The sequence below is a fragment of the Strigops habroptila genome, chromosome 16 (assembly GCF_004027225.2).
Source record: "Strigops habroptila isolate Jane chromosome 16, bStrHab1.2.pri, whole genome shotgun sequence".
NCBI classification, from domain to species: Eukaryota; Metazoa; Chordata; class Aves; order Psittaciformes; family Psittacidae; genus Strigops; species Strigops habroptila.
In genome coordinates this window covers 5,448,751-5,472,711 of record NC_044292.2, presented here as the reverse complement: position 1 = coordinate 5,472,711, position 23,961 = coordinate 5,448,751, and the positions used below count along the sequence as shown (strand labels likewise).

General features: G+C 50.0%; 1 protein-coding gene across 1 annotated transcript in view; it reads right to left on the bottom strand.

The window, feature by feature from the left end:
• The window catches only part of LOC115617351 (tyrosine-protein phosphatase non-receptor type 11-like), a 42,037-nt gene extending 18,634 nt beyond the window's left edge, over nt 1-23,403 (bottom strand). Inside the window, exon 1 of the mRNA XM_030507720.1 lies at nt 23,292-23,403. Coding sequence (XP_030363580.1) covers nt 23,292-23,305 — 14 coding nt within the window. The 5' untranslated portion in view covers nt 23,306-23,403. The remainder of the gene's footprint in view (nt 1-23,291) is intronic.
• Between the last annotated feature and the right edge of the window lie 558 nt (nt 23,404-23,961).

The following is a 23,961-nucleotide window of genomic DNA, read 5'->3' as shown; positions in this document are numbered from 1 at the left end:
GCATGGGATGCTGTAATATTTTCCATGAGAAAAGAGGAGAAGATGAGCCACAACTAACACTTACGGAGTGTTTCTGGGCAGCACCAACTGCAAGAGAATAGGCTGCACACTCAAATGTCCCTTATGAGTAAAGGACGATGGTGTAGGAGCTCCTGCACTCAACACTGCAGCTTTCCAAGCCAAATAGGTTCTCAAAGAAGCTTATCTGGACACATTTAGGAAGCTAGTTCCTTGTACACTGCTGGCTGTGGATCAGATTAGCAAATACAGAGTCCCCCCAACGGGTTTGAAAGTTCATCTCAATCACTGCAGAGAAATGCACCACCTTGCATCTCACATTAGGAAATACACCCAAAGACTCAACCTACAAACGTAAGCACACACGCACTCATTAGTGTGTTTGTCTCTGAGATACACATAGAAAAGGGCAAGAAATGTCACCATCTCCTCCACAATTTGGGATTTCCTCCCTCCTACCACAAGCCAAACAGTTTTGATTAAAGAGCCTAGAATTCTGGAGGAGGAGAGGGCTATTAGGAAAGAGCCATGGAAACAGATGGTAAACAGGAATCCCAGCGTTTCCAAGCCTTGTATTCCTGACACACAAGAGTGACACCCTTTCACAAATCCACTCTCTGCAGGGCCAGCACTTATCTGTGCCACAAAACTGTTACCAGCATGGGAATGAATGCTCCTAATGGAGCTTAATGGAGCTCAGGGACAACACGAAGCTGCCAAAGGCCACATATAATGCTTCCACTGAATGCCTAATGGCAATAAAGCCAGCACAATAATCCTAGCCAGAAGGCAGTAGGAAACCTAAGGTTATCTCTGGTATAGCAGTGGGATGGGAGCTTTTGCAGCATGTACCCATAGCTGCGAGCATACACTGGTTCTGAGAATCCCAGACTGGTTTGTGTTGGAAGGGACCTTAAAGCTCATCCAGTCCCAACCCCTGCCACGGGCAGGGACACCTTCCACTAGAGCAGGTTGCTCCAAGCCCCTGTGTCCAACCTGGCCTTGAACACTGCCAGGGATGGGGCAGCCACAGCTTCTCTGGGCACCCTGTGCCAGCGCCTCAGCACCCTCACAGGGAAGAGCTTCTGCCTCAGAGCTCATCTCAGTCTCCCCTCTGGCAGGCTAAAGCCATTCCCCCTTGTCCTGTCCCTACAGGCCCTTGTACAAAGCCCCTCTCTGGGTTTCTTGTAGCCCATTTAGGCTTAAACTCTGCAAACACCCATGAGCAGGACAGCACTGCAGCAAGAGATAGGGAAGGAGTCTATCATGGGTAAATCTGGGGCTCTGTTAACTTTGATGTTGCCTTCTGTGTCACAGAAACCTGAATGCTGAATGCCCTTTTCTTTAATGCCTCCCACTGCTTGGACAGGAACCAAATCACACACGTACACACAGACAGCTTGTTCTTTAGCTTGCAAGAAGCGCAAACAACGCGCCAAGGAGAAAACCTTCACAAACAGAGGAGGGAGGAAAGGCAATATCCAAATGCAGCAGCAGAGAAAGGAAGAAAGGAAGGCAGGGAAAAGGCGCTCTGCACGCGTAGGCACCTCTCCCATGGGCTTTCAGAACAAAGGAAAGCTCATCTTCGGAGGGCTGCATATGGATGGGAACATATTGCTTGGCACTACCACACACAGCCTGCTTTCTTGAGCCAAGGAAGACACTTCAGGTCTGTGGCACAGAAGGGGTATTGTCAAATTGAAGGTCACATCCATGTGGGAATTCTGGTCCTGAAATTGAGCACTTGCACCCCAGAGGCTTTTCTGCCTGGACTACACGGGGTTTCACAAAACCCAGGAGGTTTTGCAGTGCACATCGTCAACCCTTTGTGTAGACTCAAACCCACTTCTTCCACTTGCAGGGTATTCTGCACACCTATTCCCAGCTCCCTCCCCATTCCCATGGAATAAAAGACCAATGGCAAAACCAGCCCAAGCTGAGCTTAAGGCTCTTTGATTTGTGATGGTTGCCCCATCCTGCTTAAAACACACCATGAGCTGCCTGCTTTACACCCATTCTGCCACTTCATCCTGTGGGTGAAGGCACAACTGCTGTGACCACTGCATAGCCCGAGTTGCTTTTATCAACAGCTTGCTTCCTCCCTGACCCGGAGCAAGCTGTACTTGCAGAAAGCCTCTCTTAGAGCTGTTTTTCATTATGGTTTTTACTGGAGTACATTTGTTGGTAAGCAAAACCAACCCACAACAGAGCAGGCAAGAAGAAAGCACCAACCCACACATCTCGCACTAAATGGCAATGCTAAAACCTGCAAACAGCTTCCAACAGCCCCACAGACTGCATCAGAGGAGCAAGCGCCACTTCCTTGCAGGGGAGCACTGGGCTGTATACAGAGTGTTTATAGGAACATGTGTAATATTCCAAGAAAGAGGAACCTGGCAGTGTTCTAGGCCAGGTTGGATGGGGCTTAGAGCAACCTGCTCTAGTGGAAGGTGTTGGCAAGGGGTTGGAACTGGATGAGCTTTAAGGTCTCTTCCAACCCAAACTATTCCATGATTCTATGAAACTAGATCTCCAGCATAGGGGAAAGAAAAGTGCATTATTAATATCATCATTTGGATGTCAGCAAGTGACAAGCATCATTGTGCAGTGGGCCACTGAGGCAACCACTCAACTGTTGGCGTTTGTTGCAGAACTGAGTCACACCTAAAGAATTGCTTTCAATAAGAGTGGGGAACCTAACAACTTTTCATCTCTGCAAGTAAATCCACACCTTGTACTTCAGGCAATGCTGCTTTCCTGCAGAGCAATGTGTTTCCCTGCCATCTGAAATCAAACTGAAATTAAAAAGCCACCCGCAAGTGCTCTATGGGAGCCAAGGCTACACAAAGAAATTGGTTTAAATAAACAGAGAGAAGATGGAGAGACTGGCACTGCAGTGCTAAGTCCCCAGCTGAACGAAGCGGAGGATAGTGCTGGTAGGGACCTAGTGTTGAGGTCAGAAGCAGAAAGGTCTGGTAGCCATGAGAACACCAGAAAGCCCATTATGAGAAACCTGTCACCCATAAAGGTGCCATGGGGATGGCAGCCACCAAAGTGACTCCTCCTTGTGGAGAGCCCCTCAAAACACCATCTCCAGCTCTGAACTCCTCACTCTGTATCAGCTCTTCACCAGCTCTCGCGTCCCTATGCTCCCCATGGCATCAAAGCCTCATGCACACCAAGGCACAGCCCTATTCAAGCACTCGGGGTCCAGCACAAGCAAATCTGGGCACAGGTCAGACAAAGGCAGATTGGTTTCTCCATCTAGGATCTACCCACTTACACCAAAGGTAGATGCCATGCACTCCCCCATCCATGCACTATGATAAACTCTGACTGATGCAACGGCCATAGACTCTTCCTAACCCTGTGGGTACCAAGCAATGGTGGTGGCACAGCTCCCCATGCCCAGGTAAATCACATACAGGGATCTCTGGCTTCAAAACAGGCCCTTGAATGGGAGCAACATTCCAGCAGGAGCTCTGGAAAAGGAAACCTTTCTCCATGTCAACAGTTATTCAATAATTTCTCTTTAATTACTAAAGAGTCATCGCTTCCATACGGGATTACTCATTTCCTCCCTAACATGAGCAGGAATGCTTTCTTCTGCTTGAATGCATCCTTGTGCACCCTGTCTTGGGATAAAACAGAACAAGTAGTTGGGCAACACCTCCTGAAATCCATAAACCGAGCAGTTTTAAAGCCTAGCTGGGAATGCTTGTATTCCAAACAGCTCCAGCAAACATCCCATGGATAAAAGGCACTGTACCTGACATGATGCTTAAGAAATGATTCAGATGCTGGGGAAGTAAGATCCTTTAACCTATAGGTAAACAATAAAGCTCATAAATGAAGTCCCAAAGGAGATGGAAGCAAGTTATTCCACATCACCTTTTCTTTTTCCCTTCTCCCACAGCTCACAGAAGGCATAATGAGCATCCTGCCAAGCGCCCACCCAGTGCATCCCCCTGGTCCCTGGGTTTGAAGGCCAATTTAGCCCAACCTCAGCAAGAGAATGTGGAGTATTTGTAGTGGTAAAACTTGCCTTTGTTAGGCTTGGAGAGGATCAAAGCAAATGCGGCTCAAGAGACACAACGCCTACAGGCTGTGCGTGTGGTTTGGTTTGGTTCAACTCAACTCCAACCCAGCAAGCTGAAGTGGTTCAAACTGGAAGAGGAGGAGGAGGGGACCAACAATCACCGGACCTCCCTTATTCTATGCTATAGCCTCTCAACACCAGCCAGGAGCAAGGGGCAGTGTAGCAGATGCTGATGATACAGGGCAGATGGACCCCTGGTTCCCCAGGTAGAGTCACCCCATGTCCCACCACAGCGAGGAAGGGCAGGATGTGGGTCCTGCCCCTGGATGCAGCCAAGCAATAAACAATGGAGGATTCTTCCAGCACAGGAAGGAGAAGGGTGACTTGTGTGAGCAGGAGTAACCTGGGGCAATGCAGTGCTTGGCAACGAGGAGTTTCCTATTCAGCAAATAGGAAGAAACCTTCAGAGCTGCTTAAAGGATCCAGGCATTTATCATCCAGTTATAAAGATGCATCAGTCGGTTGTGTTTGCACTCAGAAACACTCCTTTCAGTGCTAAACAGCAAAGGATTCCTATCAGCTAAGTTCTTCCAACACAGTTGAAGTGAGGCTGATGCCATCAGCACAAATTCAGAGCAGGGTGCTTGCACAGCATGGCATGGCACTTCTGGGGGCAAAAGAATATAGAACAGAGGACAGACTTTCCTAAAGAGATAGAAATAAATAACTCCATTTTGGTTGAGGAGAAAACATACTTGTCCTGCAACATCTAATTCAGCAAACTGTGCATGTGCCATAGAGCAAGGATGCGGTTGGTTTCAAGATGCTTCCATACTGAATTATTAGGGTTCACATCTTCATGAAAAGCTGTTCTACCCGGGTCTGGCTGCATAGAAATCATTTCTCAAACCTGACAGAGCTGAAACAACCTCCTTTGTTGTTTCTGGTCTGGTTCAATTCAAATGCCATCAGAAGACTCATTAGACCAAGCATAGCCTCAAGGGAGCATATTAAATACATAAACCCTGCAAATCTATTCAGTTCTATACACAGGTAAATGTTTTCCTTTTCCTAAAGCAATTAGCATCATGACAGCTAACTGTGCCAGTGCGCATCATCTAACATCCCCCAAGACTCCTGCAAGCAACTTGAAAACAAACAAACCCATTTCTAAACGAGCATACCCATTTCCATAGCAGGTACACAAGTCCTCTGGGGTCCGACAGTCACTTATACAGAAACCAGCTTCCTTCCTTCTATATGTTACAGAGCATTTTCCTGCTGGATCTCACACTCTGGTGGGAATGGTTAATAATGTCTCTGAGAAGGTACACATCTTATTTCCACCAAATTCCAAAGAATCATAGAATGGTTAGGGTTGGAAAGGACTGTAAGATCATCTAGTTCAAACCTAGATGTCTAACATGCTTGGGCTCATTTAAAGAGTCCCACTATGGCACAACCCAAGTTCTCACCACCAGCACAAGCAGCCAGCTCAAAGCAAACAAGGTGTTTATGCAGAAATTATGGCCTGTTTCCTCCAATGCTTAAAGGGCAGCATAAGAAACGGGGAATATTATATACCTTCATAATGAAGAATGTACTGCTATGATTTAGGCAGTCCCACTGCCCTTCTGCAGGATATACCACTGCTTCTTGCACAAAACCGGTGTGAAACAGCCTTGGCTGCAATGGAAACTTCAGCCCACACCTCTGCCTATTAGATGATGACCTTCATGAACGGCAAAGCAGAGGTACTTTGATCTGCAGAGCAGCACGTACCCAACGCTCCTCTGTACTACATTCAGAAATGGGGTTTAATTCACCACCCACATCTGGTTCGAAACTCATACTATAGTCAGAAAGGTTTCACATGCAGCTCTTCGCAAGAGCTTTTCCAGAGATGTCAATTGCAAGACAGCAGTTTTGGTGGCTAAGATCAGTTTTATCGCTGTCATTTAATCTCAGTTCCATTCCCATCCCTGGAGACCTGGAAGAAGGTGGCTGGACAGACCCACAGACCCTGGGGAAGAGGGTGGCTTTTGCTGTAACGGGATGCGGACAGTACACATATAAACCCCAGGGACAGCAGTAAAAGCACTCCAGGAGCTCCTTCCTGCAGGCCCTACAATAACAGAGGCAGACAACACCCTCCTGGCAGGCAGCTGGTGCAGACAGTTCCCATTTACTGGCTCTGGAGCCTCAGCTGGCATTAACTGTTAATGAATATCAACTCGCATCTGTCCTATCTCCCTGATGCCAGGTTCCGCACTCATCTGCTCCCTATGATTCAGGCCCTTGATTCCAGTTACTCCAGCCCATGCTTGCCACTGGCACATCTTCCTCTCCTCACGTGTGTCTCATTCACCTTCTCCCCATCTCCTCCTAAAAACAGCACCACATTCATGATCTGCCACAGTCTCTTAGCAAAGTGTTTAAAGTTGGGTGTCTAAGGCAATGATTTTGCCTATGAAATTAGGTAGCTCGTTAAATCTGGCTGACATCAGAACAGAGAAATCACTCCAAGGACAAACACCATGAAAAAGTGCTGTCACATAAATAGCAGCCAGGTAAGGCTACTGCCTGGGCTGGATGCACAGGCAAACACATCATCCAGAAGACCTGGTATCTCTCTGTGGTCCCAGGGTCTCTGCTTTGCAAGGGTTCATTCTGCTTTAAGGTGAAACTGCTAAAATCAGCATTTTAGCAGTTGCTAAATCAGATGCTTTTTCCACTGCAGAAACAGACCCCGCTCCTGCCTCATCTCTCACTAAGACAAAGCAAAGCACACAGCTACAGCACACCCTCCTCCATCTCTGGAGCCAGTGACTGGCCACTTAACCATGGAGATGCAGCAGTTTCTCTATCCAAGACAGCATTGCTCCAGCTACGTGCAGGAACAACATTCCCCTTCACGACCTCAGCTACCATATAGCCAAGACACAGTCTGGACTGATGAAGGTGTAGCCACATCCTCCTTTGAGCTGCCTTGGGTTCAAAGCCTGCAGTGACAAGTGGCCCTTCATTCAAACATGTTTCTACATCTTAACTCCCTTTATAACACAGTCGTGATGAGGAGTAAAGCCCCACAGCGAGAGATAGTGCAGAAAGCTCTCAAAGGGTGGTCCCTCAACAGGATCTCACAACGTGAAGTGGGGGTAGAAGTACATGGGAGAGGCCAGAGAGACCAGGAATAGGATGGGTGCACCGGGCATGGTTTTAATTCTCTGTAGGTCACGTTCCTACAGAAGGAGAAAAGAATAAAAAGAGCTAAAAGACTGACACATCCATGTATTTCCTTTTGATCCAAACAAGCACTTGCCAAGCAGGAGGCTGTGACACTAAGCACCTCAGCTGAATGCCCTCCTATGGACTGTGCTGTGCGGATGCTCTTTGTCCCAGGCACACACACCACACATGGACAAGGACACAGCTGCTGCAGAACAGCCTGTCAGCACATCTCTTCTGCATCCACATGCAGCTCCTTGCAGCAAAGCTTGGATGGTTTCCTGCTGACAGCTCAGCAAGGGCCTTTGGCACACAAGCTGCCCCATTCCTGGCACTTGTTTAGGGACACATCTGTTTCAATGGCATTTCTGCTGGGATATTTCAGCAAAGATGAGGATAAGCTGGTCTAAAGGGGTGGACAGCTGATGAGAGATGCTGATTTCACAGCTTCCAGCAGCCAAGGTAAGTCCAGGCTATACTGAAGTGGCTGCAGAGCCTGATTCCCCCCTGCACACCCATTAAGCCAGAGCATTTAAAAGCTCTTCCTATCACAGCAACTTCCTCACAGTGCATCCCACACTGCCCATATGGAAAACCTCTTTCACCATCATGTCTTGCACTCCACAGATAAAGACTCTGTAGCGACAAGGAAAGGAAGCCATGGACAAAATTAAGATCCAGGACACACAAATACATCATCTGCAGGCAAACAGGATGGCATGCTCCGTAGGACTAGAGCAAACAGTAAGGCACCAGAGCATGAGTGTGTGACCTTCAGCTGCAGCATGAAGATGAGTTGCATTAGATGGGTGCACATAAAGGATGTGAAAGAGACTGGCAGCTGTTTGCTGTCTCCTCCTCATCTCAATGAACATTCACTGCCCGTTTCACCCTGCCATGGCGAGGGGCTTATGCACATGTACAAGAAATGAGAGGGATTATGAAGGTCTACCATCACTCATGGCCCATCATTTTGGTCTAGCATCTCTGGTTCTTAGAGCAACAGCTTGTAAAAACTCAAGCACTTACACTGATCAAGCTCTCCCCTTGCCAAAAAGACTTCCTGAAACAACATCTTAACACCCAGCGTGTTTGCTTTCATTCCAACTAGCTGGTTTCTCTTTGGCTTTTGCAGCCAGGAGAGTCTATCCAAAAAGTGTAGAGTGAGCATTAGTGCTGGTACAGGGGACATTTACCACACACCACCAAAAAGTCCAACTGATCATTCCACTCTGCCATGGGTCAGTGCAAAGTGAAGCGTCTATTTGCCTTTATGCTTGGGTATTCTCACACCTGCATTGCCTTGTGGCTGCCACATGGAGCATGACTTGCTATAGCCACAGAAGGACACTGTCAAACTGGTCGTCTCTAGCCACAGGATGGGATGCTGCAAACTAAGAACTGAAGGCAGGAAGGAAGGAGGAGTTGTTTGAGAGCTTGGCCTCCTGCCACAAATGCAAACTTACATCTTCACTTCCAAAATAAGACATTACATGCTCTTGCTTGGATGTGAGAGTTCCTTCTTTAGAGCATCACAGTTATCGGTCACAGAATAGAATAAACTAGGCTTCATCAGTGGATGAAGAAGATGGGCCATTTACAGACCAGCTCCAGCAAAATCCCAAAGATACTACTGCAGACCCAGCTGCTACCTTAGCACATGGCTTTTCCACATGCGACACCAAGGGAGAGGACAGGAAGCGCAGCACAAGACCAAAACTGGGAATAAAAAGACACAGATTTTGCCTGACAGCTCTCAGTTTCCATGGAATGGGAGAGGCAGAGCTAGTTTTATCAGGCCAACGTGCATTTCAACACCCAGCTCTGCTCACCTGCACCAGCAGGAAACAGGGAGCTGGGGCTCTTCCAAGTTGCCCAGAAGGATTTACACCCATGTTCTTCTAATTAAAACAAGGTGTAGCTAAGTCCCTCAAGCTGTTTTGAGCACAGAAGCCAGAAAGGTGTGTGAGGGTATTATTTCCAGCTGCAGCTTTCATATATCCTGATTTAATTCTCTGAATTGAACTTATATTTGAATCAATCTTTTCTATCTAAGTGGTATTCCACCATTCAGACCACCATAAACACCAAGCTACACTTTAACCTCACCCAGAGAAGGCCTTACCAAGTAGTTCCAAAAGGACTAATAGTGGGAGAAATCGCTTTTGGACTCCCTCCATTCACAGATTTCATAGATGATCTTAAGGCCCTTTCCAACCCTAACTATTCTATGATTCTATGGAGGTTCACTGGCCTATATATCACAAAAGCAAGCTAGAATTGAATTGCAAACCCACCTGCCAGACAGCTGGAGCATTACAAATACCTATCACCAGCCAGCACCGAAACCAGCCCAGCTGCTGTCTGACTGACAGGCTTCCTCCTGGAGCAGAACAGGATTTGTTTAGCTGCTTTGCTATGATCCAGCGAAGCAGAACACACCCAAAGAAGAGACCAGAAAGGGAGAAACCAGCAGTACACCAGAGAACAGCTTTGCAATGAGGCTTGTGCCAAAGCCTTGGGATGCTCTAGAGATACAAGGGAATGTAAACTACCAACAGGCTGCTGCAACTTCCATCATATGAATCCCTGCAGGGAGCTGCAGACCAGCCCACACCCTCCGCACACCCATGGAAGGAAGGAAGAACGGAAGGAAGGAAAACCCAAGGCATGCTCCACATTACACTCCATGGCAAAGATCCATAGCCACTTGCACAACGATCCCAACGCATTTAACAACCTCAAACACAGCTTCAGACAGCCCAGTTCCTGCCCTGGATCCGTTCCCTGTGTTTCCAACAGACAGGATTGCTTTCTTCACACATGCATTTGCTGTTTTGCCTCCTGGCCTGGCAAACACATCCCTCCCCTACTCCAACAGACCCTTTCCCATACAGCTCCCTGTACAGTTCATACCCTGTATATAATCCTCATTGCTTTACAAACTCTTCTGACTCAATATTGTTATTTCAAGCAGTTTGTAAGGAACTACACAAGTCCAACACCTTCAAATTACAACCCTCCAACACAGACAAGCTGGTTATCGGTGCAGGAAAGCGTGCTCAGCTAAAGACACGGCAAGGCAAGCAAAGAGATAAGCAAGTAACCTTGTTAGCAATGCAATGTTAATAGCAACCCCAGATAAAAATCTAATACCAGCACAAAATAACACACTGCTCACAGCAGGGATAACCTCTCCCAGGCTGCAGTCAGCACCAAAAGCCTCCCCAGTAATCACATTAACAGTAATCATAGTAATCATACAAACGAAACTGCTAACGCACCATTCTGCAGTGCTGAAGCCAGCACAAGGAGAAAGTTACCATCAGCCCTGTGCTGCAGAGGCATCTGAAGGGTAGTTTCCACTGGAGAATCTTGCTCTTCTGCAGAAAATCTGGCTTATGACCACTATTAATCACTACTCCCACCCTAATAGCACCCACACCTTCATGGGTGCTCTCTGACTGTTCTGAGCTCCCATCCTCCTATAGCACAAGTGGAATCTTTCTGTGCAATCTCAATGACTATAGATGACATCCATGCCTTCTCCCCTTTGCCATGTTCCCACTCTGAAATATCAGCTTTGTTAAAAATAGAAGCTAGACACACACAGAGCAGATATCCTACCTCACCATAACTGGTCAAGGCTCCTGACCCAGTAGAGTAGGTGAAGAGATTCGTTAGTCCACAGAAACCACAGGGCAGCTCAAAAGGCAGCAGGACTCGTAGGATATGGGAGGTGGGGAGAGCTTGCTCTAGGATGTGGAAGGCAGTTTGCTGCTCAATAGCAACATTCCAGCCTCCAGCATCCTTCAGGAAGGTTGGCCAAGGTGGTGGAGCCTGGGAAGTTTCAAGTGAAGAAGTGACAGCGGGTTATTTACCCCAAACCAGCTTATTGTGGAAGGGAGCAGGGGTGGAGAGACGAAGAGGAAGTCATCTCGTTCTGTTATCAGTACGAAGCCAGCAGCTGTGAATTGAGTGTTGAGAGGGGGACCGGGGAGGGTAACCACCACCACACGCACACAGAACGTGACGACATCCATCTGCCAGCCCATGGGCAGCAGAGCTAAAGAGAAAGGAAAACGAAGGGCTAACAGGCAAAGTTAGATATTCCATGGGGCTCCTGTTTCTGAGTAGCACTTCCTACACAAGCTTCCTCCTCCATGCAAAGCAGCAAGAGAGGTTTGTGCTCCAGACCTGCAGTGAAACAGCCATCAGCGCAGCTATGGGTGGAGAGCATCAGCTCATAGGTCCAGGCTCTGCTCCTCTCAGGGACAGGACCATCATGGGACATGCCGCAACACATCTCTGCATCCCAGCTTGCTTTTTGAGTTTCCCAATTTCAGCTTACAAAGCATCCCCTTAGTTTGGCTCTGACTCGGTTCCTCTGCCCTCCAAAGCAGCGTTCATACCCCTTCACTTGTGCACCTTATCTCTGTGTTCTATGAGCTCTTTGGGGAAACACAATGCCCTGCTCTGCGTGTGAAACAGCACGTACTGGTGAGCCCCAAAGACAGCTGTACCTCAAGCAAAAGCGTTTTACACAGCCCTTTTGAGCTCTCTCTTTCTAGGCAGTTGACAGGAGCGTGTAGACTATGTGGCTGTAAGTCCAGTCCCCTTCTGCAGGCATGGAGAGAAACAGTCACTTCCTGAGGGTGATGCAGAGCAGAACCCAGTTGTCTCCCTTGGCTAGAGGGACACTCATCTCACCCATCCAATGAAGGTGCCTACAGTTAAACAAACAGCTCAAGCACCTCAACATGTCCAAATCTAAGGTTTAATGTGCAGTGATAGCAAGGTTACAGGGAGAGACATCTTTTATTAGATGGGATGATATAAGTGCAGAAGCAGGCACACAGACCTTTCTTCAGGCCATCCCTGGGCAGAAAGAACTTGGGTTCTCAGGCCTGAAAGAAGCCAAAAGCTGCGGTGACAGAGGACAACTCCACTCTTCCAAACAGAGCCCAAACCCACCATCGATCTCCCTATCTTAGCTCCGCAAGCAAGAGAGGAAGAATGCTTCTAGCAGTGTTGGAGCAACCTGCTCTAGTGGAAGGTGTCCCTGCCCGTGGCAGGGGGTTGGAACTGGATGAGCTTTAAGCTCCCTTCCAACACAAAGCAGTCTGTGATTCTCTGATTCTAAGACCACAGCACCCAGCCCTGGCAAACTCAGGATCATTACACTCCTGCCACCACATGACTGGCCAAATAGCTCACTCCTGCCTAGTTCTTTTACATCCTTGCATCACCAGCTTGATGGAGCAGGAGAAACAAGAGCTCGGAAGGCTGTCCTCCTGTGGTCTGGCAAACAACTCACCATCCATCAATCAAGGTATTAAATAGCTGGGAATGCGGCTGCCTCTGCAATCCTGAGTATTTAGTCCATTATCCCACAGACACTCAGTACAATTATGGTTTCTTTGCGGCTAGCCTTTAATGTGCCAACAGAGCAGCTGAGGCACAGAGGAGATTAGAGATCAGCAACAGGCTCAACCACAGAGCAAAGCCTGATCTCATTGCAGGGAGCTCGGGAACGCCGGGAAGGACTGGGAACTGATGGAGAAGGCGAGCAGGAGGGGACCAGCACAGAGCTTTGTCTGCTTTTAGGGGCTGTTCCCAGGAGCTGGGCTCCTCATCATGCTAAAGGAGGCAGAAGGATGCTCACTTCCAAGCCAGCAGGAAAAGCTGACAGCTCCAAAGGGAGACTCAGAGCAACTCAGGGGCGTAATTCCTGCTAATGGAGCCCTCCAGCAGTGCCAAGCTTCCCCTGAGTGCAACACAGGTTTTCTACTGGCATTATCCTCACAGGCAAACTCCTCCAAAGACACTCAGCAAAATATCCAAGGAATAAAAACACATCCTATCTCTGTCTGTGTCATCATTCCAAGGCTGAAAGCAACACTGGAAAACAAGCTGTGATCCGTCAAGGAAGAGCTGAACTGGCGTCTAACAATCAAGGGCATCAGTGATTTCACAACCAGAACAGGGCTTTCCTTTGTTTACTGCCAGCACTTCCCTGCAAATCTGGGCTTTAAAGTACCAGTTTCCTACTGGATACTCACACACTTTGCCTCTGCTCATGCAGGCAGACAGCACTACCCACCAATAGTCAGACATACAAGATGCCAGAGATAACAGCTGCAATGATACAGCAGAAAGCAGTGGGGGAAGAAGAAGGTTACACCGTGTCTTCTTGTCACAACACATGTGGCCTCATGTGTCCACATACTTGGCCCACAGAGCTCTGCTGTCACTGTGGCCTTGGAGATCTGCACTAGAAGCAATCTTATGAAGTTCAGCAATGTCTAAACTGTGTCAGTCCCATAAAGAGACCAGACTTTTATTGCCTTCCTTTGTGAGTGGTATACACAACAGCAAAGCCCATATGTTGAAGACCTGCATCTTCATAGAGTCATGGGATGGTTTGGGTTGAAGGGACCTTAAAGCTCATCCAGTTCCAACCCTCTGCCACGGGCAGGGACACCTTCTGCTAGAGCAGGTTGCTCCAAGCCCCTGTGTCCAACCTGGCCTTGAACACTGCCAGGGATGGGGCAGCCACAGCTTCTCTGGGCACTTTTATGCATCCCTTCATGCAGGAACCTGTTCAGTGTTCCTTTCTTCCAGCCAAGGGGAGAGAAGAAATGGCTGTGTGCCTTTACATCAGATTCACTGCCCAAACACCCATGCACGAGTGACAAGGGCTAGATGTGGCAGCGCCTGCTGACCGTTTGTGGGAGGCTCATCACGCAAGAGAGACCATATGCAAAGAGCTTCTACTTGTCCCGAGATCACCAGCTGGCTGCTTTCATCTGAGAAATACAACTATGGGGAATTCCAGCCCATTTTCACTAGTCTGAAGACCCTCAATTCTGTGGCTTACGCTAAACACCAACTAGGAGATGCACCGCATCCCTCTTCTTCCATAGGTCATGAATAACACCAAACCAGCCAGTTCCAACCTAGTCAAACCCTTCAGAACCATGCCCCTCACTAAACTGCACTTGTTGAAGTACACCAGCTCCTCTTGCTTTGAGCACTGAGATGACAACACTGAAAGTTTCCACTGCTTCAAAGCCACAGCAGAAACAACTACTGACACCCCCAGAGAAGGAGTGAAACTCTGGTCCAAGACACAGATGGCAGCAGGCAGTGGGTTGGTTCAACACAGAACATTGCTACTGCAGCACATCCTTCCCTTGCATAGGTTGGAAGGAGCCCTGACTAAGGATGTGCTTAGGAGGGAGAGACTGGGAGCTGCAGCCCATAGGGCAGGTTATGACCAAAGGGCAAGGAACAAGCTTGCAATGCACGTTGTCTACCTGCTGTCTTGCCAAGACAACCCTGGGAAGGCTGGAGAGGAGGAATTCAACTCAATGCCAGCCAACGTGCAGGCACAGCAATGGCCCACAGGGCAGTGGTGACACCTCAGTGCCCCATAGCAGCCCCTGGCCCCAGAATCTCCCAGGGTTGTTATAAGTTCCTTTGCTCCATCTGGTGGTTACAAAGCTTTTAAAGCTGTGTAGAGCAAACACATGCTGCTCCCATGCATGGCCTGCTCATCTTCTGATGGGCCGGGACACCTTCCACTAGAGCAGGTTGCTCCAAGCCCCTATGTCCAACCTGGCCTCGAACACTGCCAGGGATGGGGCAGCCACAGCTTCTCCATCCCTGGGAGGATAATGCTTAAGCATTCAGAACTGGTCTGCGGGAAAACAAACGTGCTCTGTTTGTTTTCCTGGCTGTTTTACTCAGCCAGGAGTAAAACAATTTATCATCAGGATACACCAAGGGCAGAAAACCCCTGACCCATTCTCTTGGGCACAGAGGAAAACCAAAACCAGCCCCAAGGGTCCTTCCTCATTGAGCAGGTTCCTCTCCAAGTCCCAAAGTGAAATCAATCAGGCAATGAGGAAGCAAGGCAAGAGCAGAGCCTGGTGTACAGCACCTTGTCTTCCTTGGGCTGCCTCCCACTTGGCACTAAGGCCAGGAGGAGGAGAGGAGATTCCTTCTGCATCGTCCCTGCCACACCAGCATCCCGAGCCCACAGCATCACGTGCACCCTCATTGCACCCAGAAAAACTCTCAGCTTTCAGGATTATCTAACCTGGAGAGCTAAATAAAACTGAGGAGGCTTATTTCAGACCCGGGCAGGGTGACAGGACAAAAATATAGCCCAGAGCAGGCCCATGTCCCCTTTGAAGAGTCGCCAAGGCTATTTTTTACCTAGATACATCATGAAGAATGGGAGAGGGGAAGAAATACCATGGTTATATTTAGAGTTTAATCAGTGGCAGGGCTCGTTGCACTTCTTCGAGAGGAGACGGATGGAAATGCTTCAGGAGGGTGGGAGGAAGAAGGGGAACAAACAAACAACCAACAGAACTACCCCCCAAAACCCAACCCAAGGACAAACATAGCCCTGGTGACTCCCTTACATGGTGGGGATGCTGCTCAAGGGTGTGAAGGGGGGTTTAGTTGTTCTGAAATGAAATCCTTGTCACCTTCCCACCCTCTTGACATCCCCAAGGCCAAAGAACATGTCCTAAAGGATGGGTTCTCCTCTGCCTATGACAAGTATTCATAGTTACCCCAACCCTGAGCCTAGCCAAGCATCCGGTTCCCTGTGTCACATGTGCCCAGCGTGACAGGGTGAGGAGCTGAGTCCTTGCCTGTGAGTAACCTCATGGTTACCCTGGAGGTAGCATCTAGCAAAGAGCCCAAGCATAAGGGCTGGTGATACTGCCAATTTCTTACTCTCTTGTCACTGCAATCAGATCTTCCCTCAGTTTCTCCAATGGGAATCACTCTAAAACCACTTCAAAAGCTCATTGGAGCAGGGGGGAAGTTGCAAGTTCCAGCCTCCTGCCTATTCTATTTGTTTTCTTAAGGCAGGTCTTTTGCTGTTGTTTTGTGAACCCAGCCATTGCCTTTTGACACCCTTTTGGTAGCCACAGTGCTCCTCAAACCTATCTCCGTGTCAAGCCAGAGAGCCCAAGCTGCTCAACCCTTATTAGCTCATGCCCTGACAGAGGCAAACTGCACCCCAGAAGGTGAGGAAAGAGGAGATGGGACTTTCAATGTGGGGTGCGAAGGGGGACCAGAGGCTGTGTCACCCTCAATTGAGCCTGAAATTTAAGTGAGAAATTAAATAATCTCTTCTGTAGCACCCATAAATAGCTAAACACTCATGGCACCATTCAGATAAATCTGATAACTGTATATTGGGAATGGGAGGGATTTCCAGAACTTATTATCCCTAAGGTTCTTGCTCAGCTGGATAGGAAAAAGGAAAGGATGGGGTTGCACGAAAGACCCATGTGCATCAACAGCATAGATACCTTCTCCACAGAGACACCAAGGCATGAAGATTGCCTGGATCATAGGAGGACACTGAGACCTCAGCCTGCCCCAGCATGGCAGTGGGAGACACCGCTGAAGATGCTATAAACCTGCGCAGCAACCCCATCTCCAGGAATGAGAAGGACCACATGGAAGTGGACACTGAGATGCGCTGAGCACTTGCCTTTCCCTGCTGCCGGTGCCTTTCCCCCGGGTCAGGAAGCACATCCATACTCATATTTCCCTTGGGAAGACCAAGAGACACTAGCCACAGCGCGCACAGGCTGGGAACCACCCCCAGCACAGGACACCTCGAGTAGATACTTGCTCACAGGCAGGCTCTTCACCCGATAACACAATCAGGAGGGTTGCAGCTGGAAAGCTCAGCTCCCCCTCTCCTCCCCCAGTGCTGCTTTTGGCACAAAAACCCTGCAAGAAGCAAGATAAACTGCATCACTCCTTGCTGCGAGAGGCTTCCCCAGCCCTGAGCCCTCACAAGGGGGGCTGTAAGGAATGTTGTGATTCCCCTGCCTATCCCATGCCAGCACCCATGGCAAGGGATGGGTACCCGCAGCCACATCTGGACTGGGTGACCTTCTTTTTAAGGCACTTATTAGGGAATCTGCCCACTGCCCCTGCTGATGGGGGCAGAACAGAGCTCATCTGTCTCATAGACATGGTCCATGGAAGCCCCATAGCCTGTTCTGCAGCACAGATTGAAGGGCCAGATAAAGCAGAAGGGCTGGGCCTGCAGTATGGAGACACTAAGACTGAAATGTCCATCATTGACAACCACGAGGGCACTTCAAAGAACAAGGCAGGGGGTTGGAACTGGATGAGCTCTAAGGTCCCTTCCAACCCAAAGCAGTCTGGGATTCTATGACTCCCAGAACAACTGAGATGCTTTTACTGCACCTGGATCACAGCAACATCCTTTCCACATGGACCTGCCTGTGACAGCATCTGCTACAAGAGAGCAGCAGCTCAGGAGATGCTGAAGGGCCCATCTCTTCCAAGTGTGTCCCTCAACCACTGCAAGCAGGCAGAGCTCTTTGGAGACCATCACCGACACAAGCAGCAGCGTGAGCTATTTGCAGCAAGCACTGCATATACAGGAAGCACACAGTTCCTGATTTCCAGCTCAGTTTAATGCGAAGAATTTCCTCCTTCCCTTCAGACCCATGCAGGAAGCGTGCAAACAGACTGGCCCCGTCATCTGGTTAGACCCCATCCTACACACACTTCCTGGAACATGCAATTGGACTGCGGGAGCCACTTTCCATCCCTCCCCACCACTCACATGATGAGGCACCAAGTGCAGCCTGCCCAAGCCATTGCTTTGGGTCAAGGCAGGGAAAAGCAATAGAATAAACCCATTCCTACTGCAGGGAAAGGATTAATCAAGGCTTAAAGAGCAGCCTTTGGAGTGCTTCTCTCCAACACACACCCCAGAGGTTTGGACCTTTTTTCAGCTTGGAAACCAGTGTTAACTTGGAAACAGATATTAGCTTTGTTCATAATTTTGGGATGGAAACCCAAATATCAGCATTTGGGAAATAAGTTTTTAGATGCTCTGATTCCCAAATGGCTCACCATAATGCAAGGGTGGGAGGATGGACACCACAAGGATGCTATGGTGATAGGTAATGAAGAGATGCTAGGTGCTAAATCAGTGATCCAGCTGGGAAGTAAAGCTCCCAGCTCTGGGTTCTCTGCTCATAGGATCCTTTGAAGAGGGACCTGGTTTGCTCATGGAGTGATGAAGGTGATGGGCACCAGGGATAGAGGAGCCCTTTGGCTAGTGAAAGCCAAGGAATAAGTAAAGCCCCCCATTATAAAATACAAACTTTCCCTCTAACTGCCTTAAGTGGCCTCAGGGAGAGATCCAGCATGTAGCAGCCAATGTGAAAAGCCTGGAAAAGCCTTGGGAGCCTGGGAAAAGCTCCACAAGGGCAGAGGGAAATGCCAGTGCCCACCCTTTTGCTCACCCAGAAGCATCTCCAGCTGGATGACACAGGAGCCAGGTTTCCCATAGTGATTCCATTCCCCTTTCCAAGGAGCAGCAGATCCACAGGCACACTTCTGCTGGGACCCCAGCACATGCTATGGCCAAGGAGCCATCCCTGGGGAATAAGCTTTTGCTGGGGGATGCAGCTCATGCCCTGGGCACTGGGATCAGGCATGCGGAAGGCTGCTCAGCTCCATGCTGAGTGAGACCTGGATACCTGGGAGAGTCCATCTGGATGGTGCTGCTCCGCTGGCACAGCTCCACTGCAGCACAAAGCTCCGATTCATCCATCAGGTGCCTCTGAGGAGAATCATCTCCTAGAAACCCAGAGAACTGAAACCCTGCTGGAAGCAGCTCCGGTGCCACCCAGCCACAAAGGAAACTCGCCCTGGATATAGCTCTGGCAGGAGCGGGAAGGCCGGCTTCCCCTTCCGTGTGCTTTCCTTACCCAGACGGTGAGGAATTCTCTTTGGCAGCCCACAAAAGAGATATAGCTGAATCCCAGAAATGGGTTCCAGGGCTGAGAGTGCTTCAGTTGCCTTGGGACCATAATGAGAGCAGCTCACTCTGCCTTGGGAAGCCATAGGATGCTGGAAAATCACTGAGGACCTCAGCCAAACACCTCTCCTAAGCAAGGCAGTTTCTCTCTTTGAGCTAGGGCATTAACCATTCTTATTCCCTCACTGAATTCATGGCCTGCAGTAAGGTACTCACTCTATCTGGGAATAAACAGTAGGCTGGGGCTTGGAATTGAAGTGTAATTTAAGTTGCTAACATCCTCATCCTCATCTATCACAGTAAAGTCTGGTGAAAGAGCACATCAACTCATTCCACTGCATTTCCCATCTCTCACCCCCCCACTTGTCCGTTTTTAAGTCCCCTGCACCAAAGTCTTTGAGCTCTGAATCCCCCATCCTGCTAACAGAGCCTGTGTCCAAAGACATCTTCATACAGTTTTACCAGAGAGAAAAACCAGGCAGCATCTGAGATGAGATTCAGATGCAGCAATGGCAAAAGAGGGAAGCAAAAGGCACCAGTTGCCTTGCTGCAAAGGTCTCATAAAGCCTGATTACATGAGCAAATCACTGCAGAGGGCCAGGATGGGAATCCAAGCTGCTGCTGGGAGCTTACAGCTAGGGATCTGTGCTTCAGAGACACAGCAGCCACAGACTTGATCCACAATCACCCTGGTTCCAACCCGAAGCTCTTCCCATGACGTTGATGAATATCCAAGATCACAGATGCCAAAACACTGACCTGGTTTTGCTTCCTGGACCAGAAATTAGCACCTCCCCACCACCGCCCAAGCTGCCAAAGCAAGCAGCTACTGCAAATACTCCAGGTTAATATTTACATTGGGATTCAGCACAGGAAGCATGTGTTTTCCCACTGGGAAAGAGAGGGAAAAGTGGGACCATTGGCTGTCACTGCAGCTGACGCTCAAGGTTGGACATCAAGCAAGCTTTCAGGATACAACTAAGTGCATTTGATGCCCCAGATGCACACAATGCAGGCTGCACAAGCATGGTAAACATCGTGGAGAAAGCACATGCAGGACTATGGGCATTCCCAACTTAGCAGTGATGCTGGAACAGCCACAGGGGTGGGAAGTAGTGGCTTCTCCAGCCCTGCTTATGCTTGTAATTACAACTGATCCACAACTTCAAAGGGAACCACCCACCATGTGCCACAAAATCAGTGCTGACAAAGTGGCTCAGCTGAGCAGTAAAGGAGACGTTAAAGAGGATCAGCTGAATGCAAGGGAAACGTTGTCAAACAAACATACTCAGCTCTGGAGGTGGGGTATCACTCAGCAGCTCCTTGTCAGGTCTGCTACAGAAACAAAAGCATTTTACCACCGTATCCTTACTATTACCCTGCTCATTCATTGTCCTGAAAGCTGGAAACTTGGTCTCTGTGTTCCCTTCCTTGGGACAGCCCTTTCAGCGCTGTAAGCTGCTGCCTTGTGTTTAGCTCTGGGATGCAGAGAGCTGGGCTCTAAGAGCTGCAGGACAGCATCTCTCCAGCCCACTTTGATGCAGGACCACTGTGACCATACCCCTCAGCACGCAATCCTGCTGAATTTAGAGAGACAACCGGGCTCTGGAGGCTGGAATTTACTCATTTCCTCCACGCTTCCCCTTCCTTCCGGCCACAGCATCCCAGGAAACTGCAAAGAACAAACCTGCCCTGCAAAGGGCAATGCATGAGCCAGTGCTCCAGGCACTGTGCAGCTCCTTTCTAGGAAAAGAAACAGGGTGTTTGGGATCTGCAAGCTATGGGTGAGCGATGGGGATGTGAGGTTTATCCACCAAAATCTCTATGTCACAGCAAAAAGCCTCTAATCACATGGGAGTGGATGTAAGCACCAAAGCAGAGGAGGGGCAGCAGTTACTCAGCTCTGGCTGCTCCAGATGGACCATTTCTCTGTCCTTGCTGGGGGGCACATCCCTGACATCAAACTTTTCCTGCAGTGGAGAGGTCCTATACCAATGAAGCTGGGAGAGGGAAAGAAATGGTCATTGTTTCAGCAAGCTGTTTGTAAGAAACAAGGCAGGTCATGCACAGTCCAAACCTAAATGATAGTCCACAGTCACACTCACAGCTACACCATGCCCCAGGATGGGAACAGCCTCACCACAGCCCACGGACATAAAGGAAGAACACAGCCCTAAAGGTGGTCCTTAAAGAGAGGAACCAGCACCTCAGTTGGGATGGAGCTACTGAGGAATTGCTTCCCCATGGATAGCCCTGCTGCGTGGTACCCTTTTTCAGCACAACAGGGCAACCATAGCACTATACACCATCAGCTTTTGTAAAAGTCAGCCTGTAAACCTATTAAGGCCAAATTGCCCTTGATTCCAAGAGCCCCCATGCAAACCTGAATGACCTGCAGGAAGGGATGCAGATATGATGTTAACAGTGCACAAAGAAACCACTATTCAGTAGTTTAAGTTGGGCCTTGTAGTGAGCATCCCTTGTGAGGGATGGCTTGAGCCTCTCAACGCTCCATCAGCACAGGTCATGGTCTCAGTAGATCCACCTGGGCAGAACCAGAACACACTGAGCCAGAAGGAGAACAGGCAAAGCAGAAAGATGCCATATAGATCCGGTAGCACCCTATGTGTAGCTAGGCAAAAGAAGAAAGGCTGGAGCCAAGCCAGTCCTGCCACAATGTGAGGAAAAAAGACCTGAGCAATGTTATAGCACCAGGAGCAGCAAATCCAGTGCACAGATGGAAAGGATGGGAGCAATCAACAATCCTTTGGCTGTCTCTAGCTGTCTGCTGCCCAAGGTAATGGCCTGACAGGGAGGAGTTAGCAAGGTATGGGCAGTGTGGACAAATATTGATTTGCCTGTGGGCACAGAGAACACTGCCAGAGGTGAGAATGAAAGCCATGGGCCCCATGTCCCAGCCTTCTGCTTTCTACTCCATCACCCATCAGCGAGTGTTTCACAATCACAAGGCACCACCCAGATGAAGGTTGCCTCTTCCTAAACTTCTGCATGCTTTGAACCAGACACCCACAAAACACAGCTCAGCTCTTGTACAGGAGACAAGCAGCCAGTGCTGGATGGCAAAGAGAGACCCAAAACACCATCAACCAACCAAGCCCCTGAACCCTGGCGTTGCAGGAAGGGGCATGAGGAGAACACGGAGTACGTTGTGGAGGTGGTTGTGGGAACCGCGCTCACGACCTGCCCTGTTGGGTGCTGTACCAACACCAAACAAGCACTCCCTGTGCTGTAACCGATCCCGTTTCCCAGCTGAAGTGGTTGTCAGCTGTACGGCTGCTCCCAGCCACCACCCTCCTGCGGCTCTTCAAAACACGCTTGACTCCTAACGGCAACAAAAGCCTTTTCAGGTCACCTTAAGACACCAAAAGACAGATTGAAGAACCCCCAAACCAGCTATTAGGAAGCCTCTCCACAGCATGGCATGGGGAACTGTGCCTGGGGCTCAGCATCCTGAGCAAACAGGGGTAGGAAGAGCCCATCCACCAGCTATTTGCCCCTTTTGAAGCCATCACAGGGAAGGAGGAACCCAGAAGGGACCTTGTCCTTTCCAACCCTAACCACTCTATGTCCCCAAGTCACACATGCTCCTGCCACCACCGAGACTGAAGCTTTGTAACCAACAACACACCACATCATTTTATCAGCTCACAAAAGGCATTTCAAGCAAGTTTTAAAGCTTGGTCCCGTTCTGACATCCCCTGTTAGCATCTCTAACTACTACGAGAAGTCCAGAGAAGCTGCGGCTGCCCCATCCCTGGCAGTGTTCAAGGCCAGCTTGGACACAGGGGCTTGGAGCAACCTAGTGGAAGGTGTCCCTGCCTGTGGCAGGGTCCCTTCCAACCCAAACCAGCCTGTGACTCTAAGACAAGATGCTTTAAGCAAGCAAAAGCTTCTCCCGCAGGTTCGGGGCGATCAGAGGCTGCCGGTGGGAACGGGACCGGCACCGGGGCAGGGAACGCCTGGGCAGGGGCTCAGCTACATCCGAAGGTGCTGGGTCACCGAGTCCCGAACCCGCTCGTCCCCGGCACCGACCCACGGCCCCACACGGGGGAACGGGGGCAGGTCCGAGCAGCAGCCGGTACCAGAAGATGAGGCATCCGGTAGCCGCGAGCTGGGCTCGGTCCGTCACTCAGCCCTTACCTGCGGGAGGTCATGTCTCCGCGGAGCTCCGGTCCCGGCCCCGCACCGACTGCCCGCAGCACCGCACCCCGCGGGGCGCTGGGCCCCGGCCGGCGGGGAAACCCCTCCCAGTGACGCGAGGGAATCCCCGCCCTCCGCTCCGCCCCGCCCCGCAGGTCGCGGCCGGGACCCGCCGGGCACCGGGAGCGGCACCGCGCTGCTCCGCTCCCCCCCCGAGGTGCCGGGTCCCTTCCCCTTCACCCCCCGGTGCTCGGTGCAGCCGCGCAGCTCCACAGCATCCCGGGCTCGGCAGCGTGCGGGGTTTGCACCGGTAGTGACTTCAGACGGCACTTAGTACCCAAACACTATCGAACGTCTGGGTGGACTATGGGAGGTCGACAAGAAACCTGGAGAGGGGCTTTGGATAAGGGTCTGTAGGGACAGGACAAGGGGAATGGCTTTAACCTGCCAGAGGGGAGACTGAGATGAGCTCTTAGGCAGAAGCTCTTCCCTGTGAGGGTGCTGAGGCGCTGGCACAGGGTGCCCAGAGAAGCTGTGGCTGCCCCATCCCTGGCAGTGTTCAAGGCCAGGTTGGACACAGGGGCTTGGAGCAACCTGCTCTAGTGGAAGGTGTCCCTGCCCGTGGCAGGGGGTTGGAACTGGATGAGCTTTAAGGGCCCTTCCAACCCAA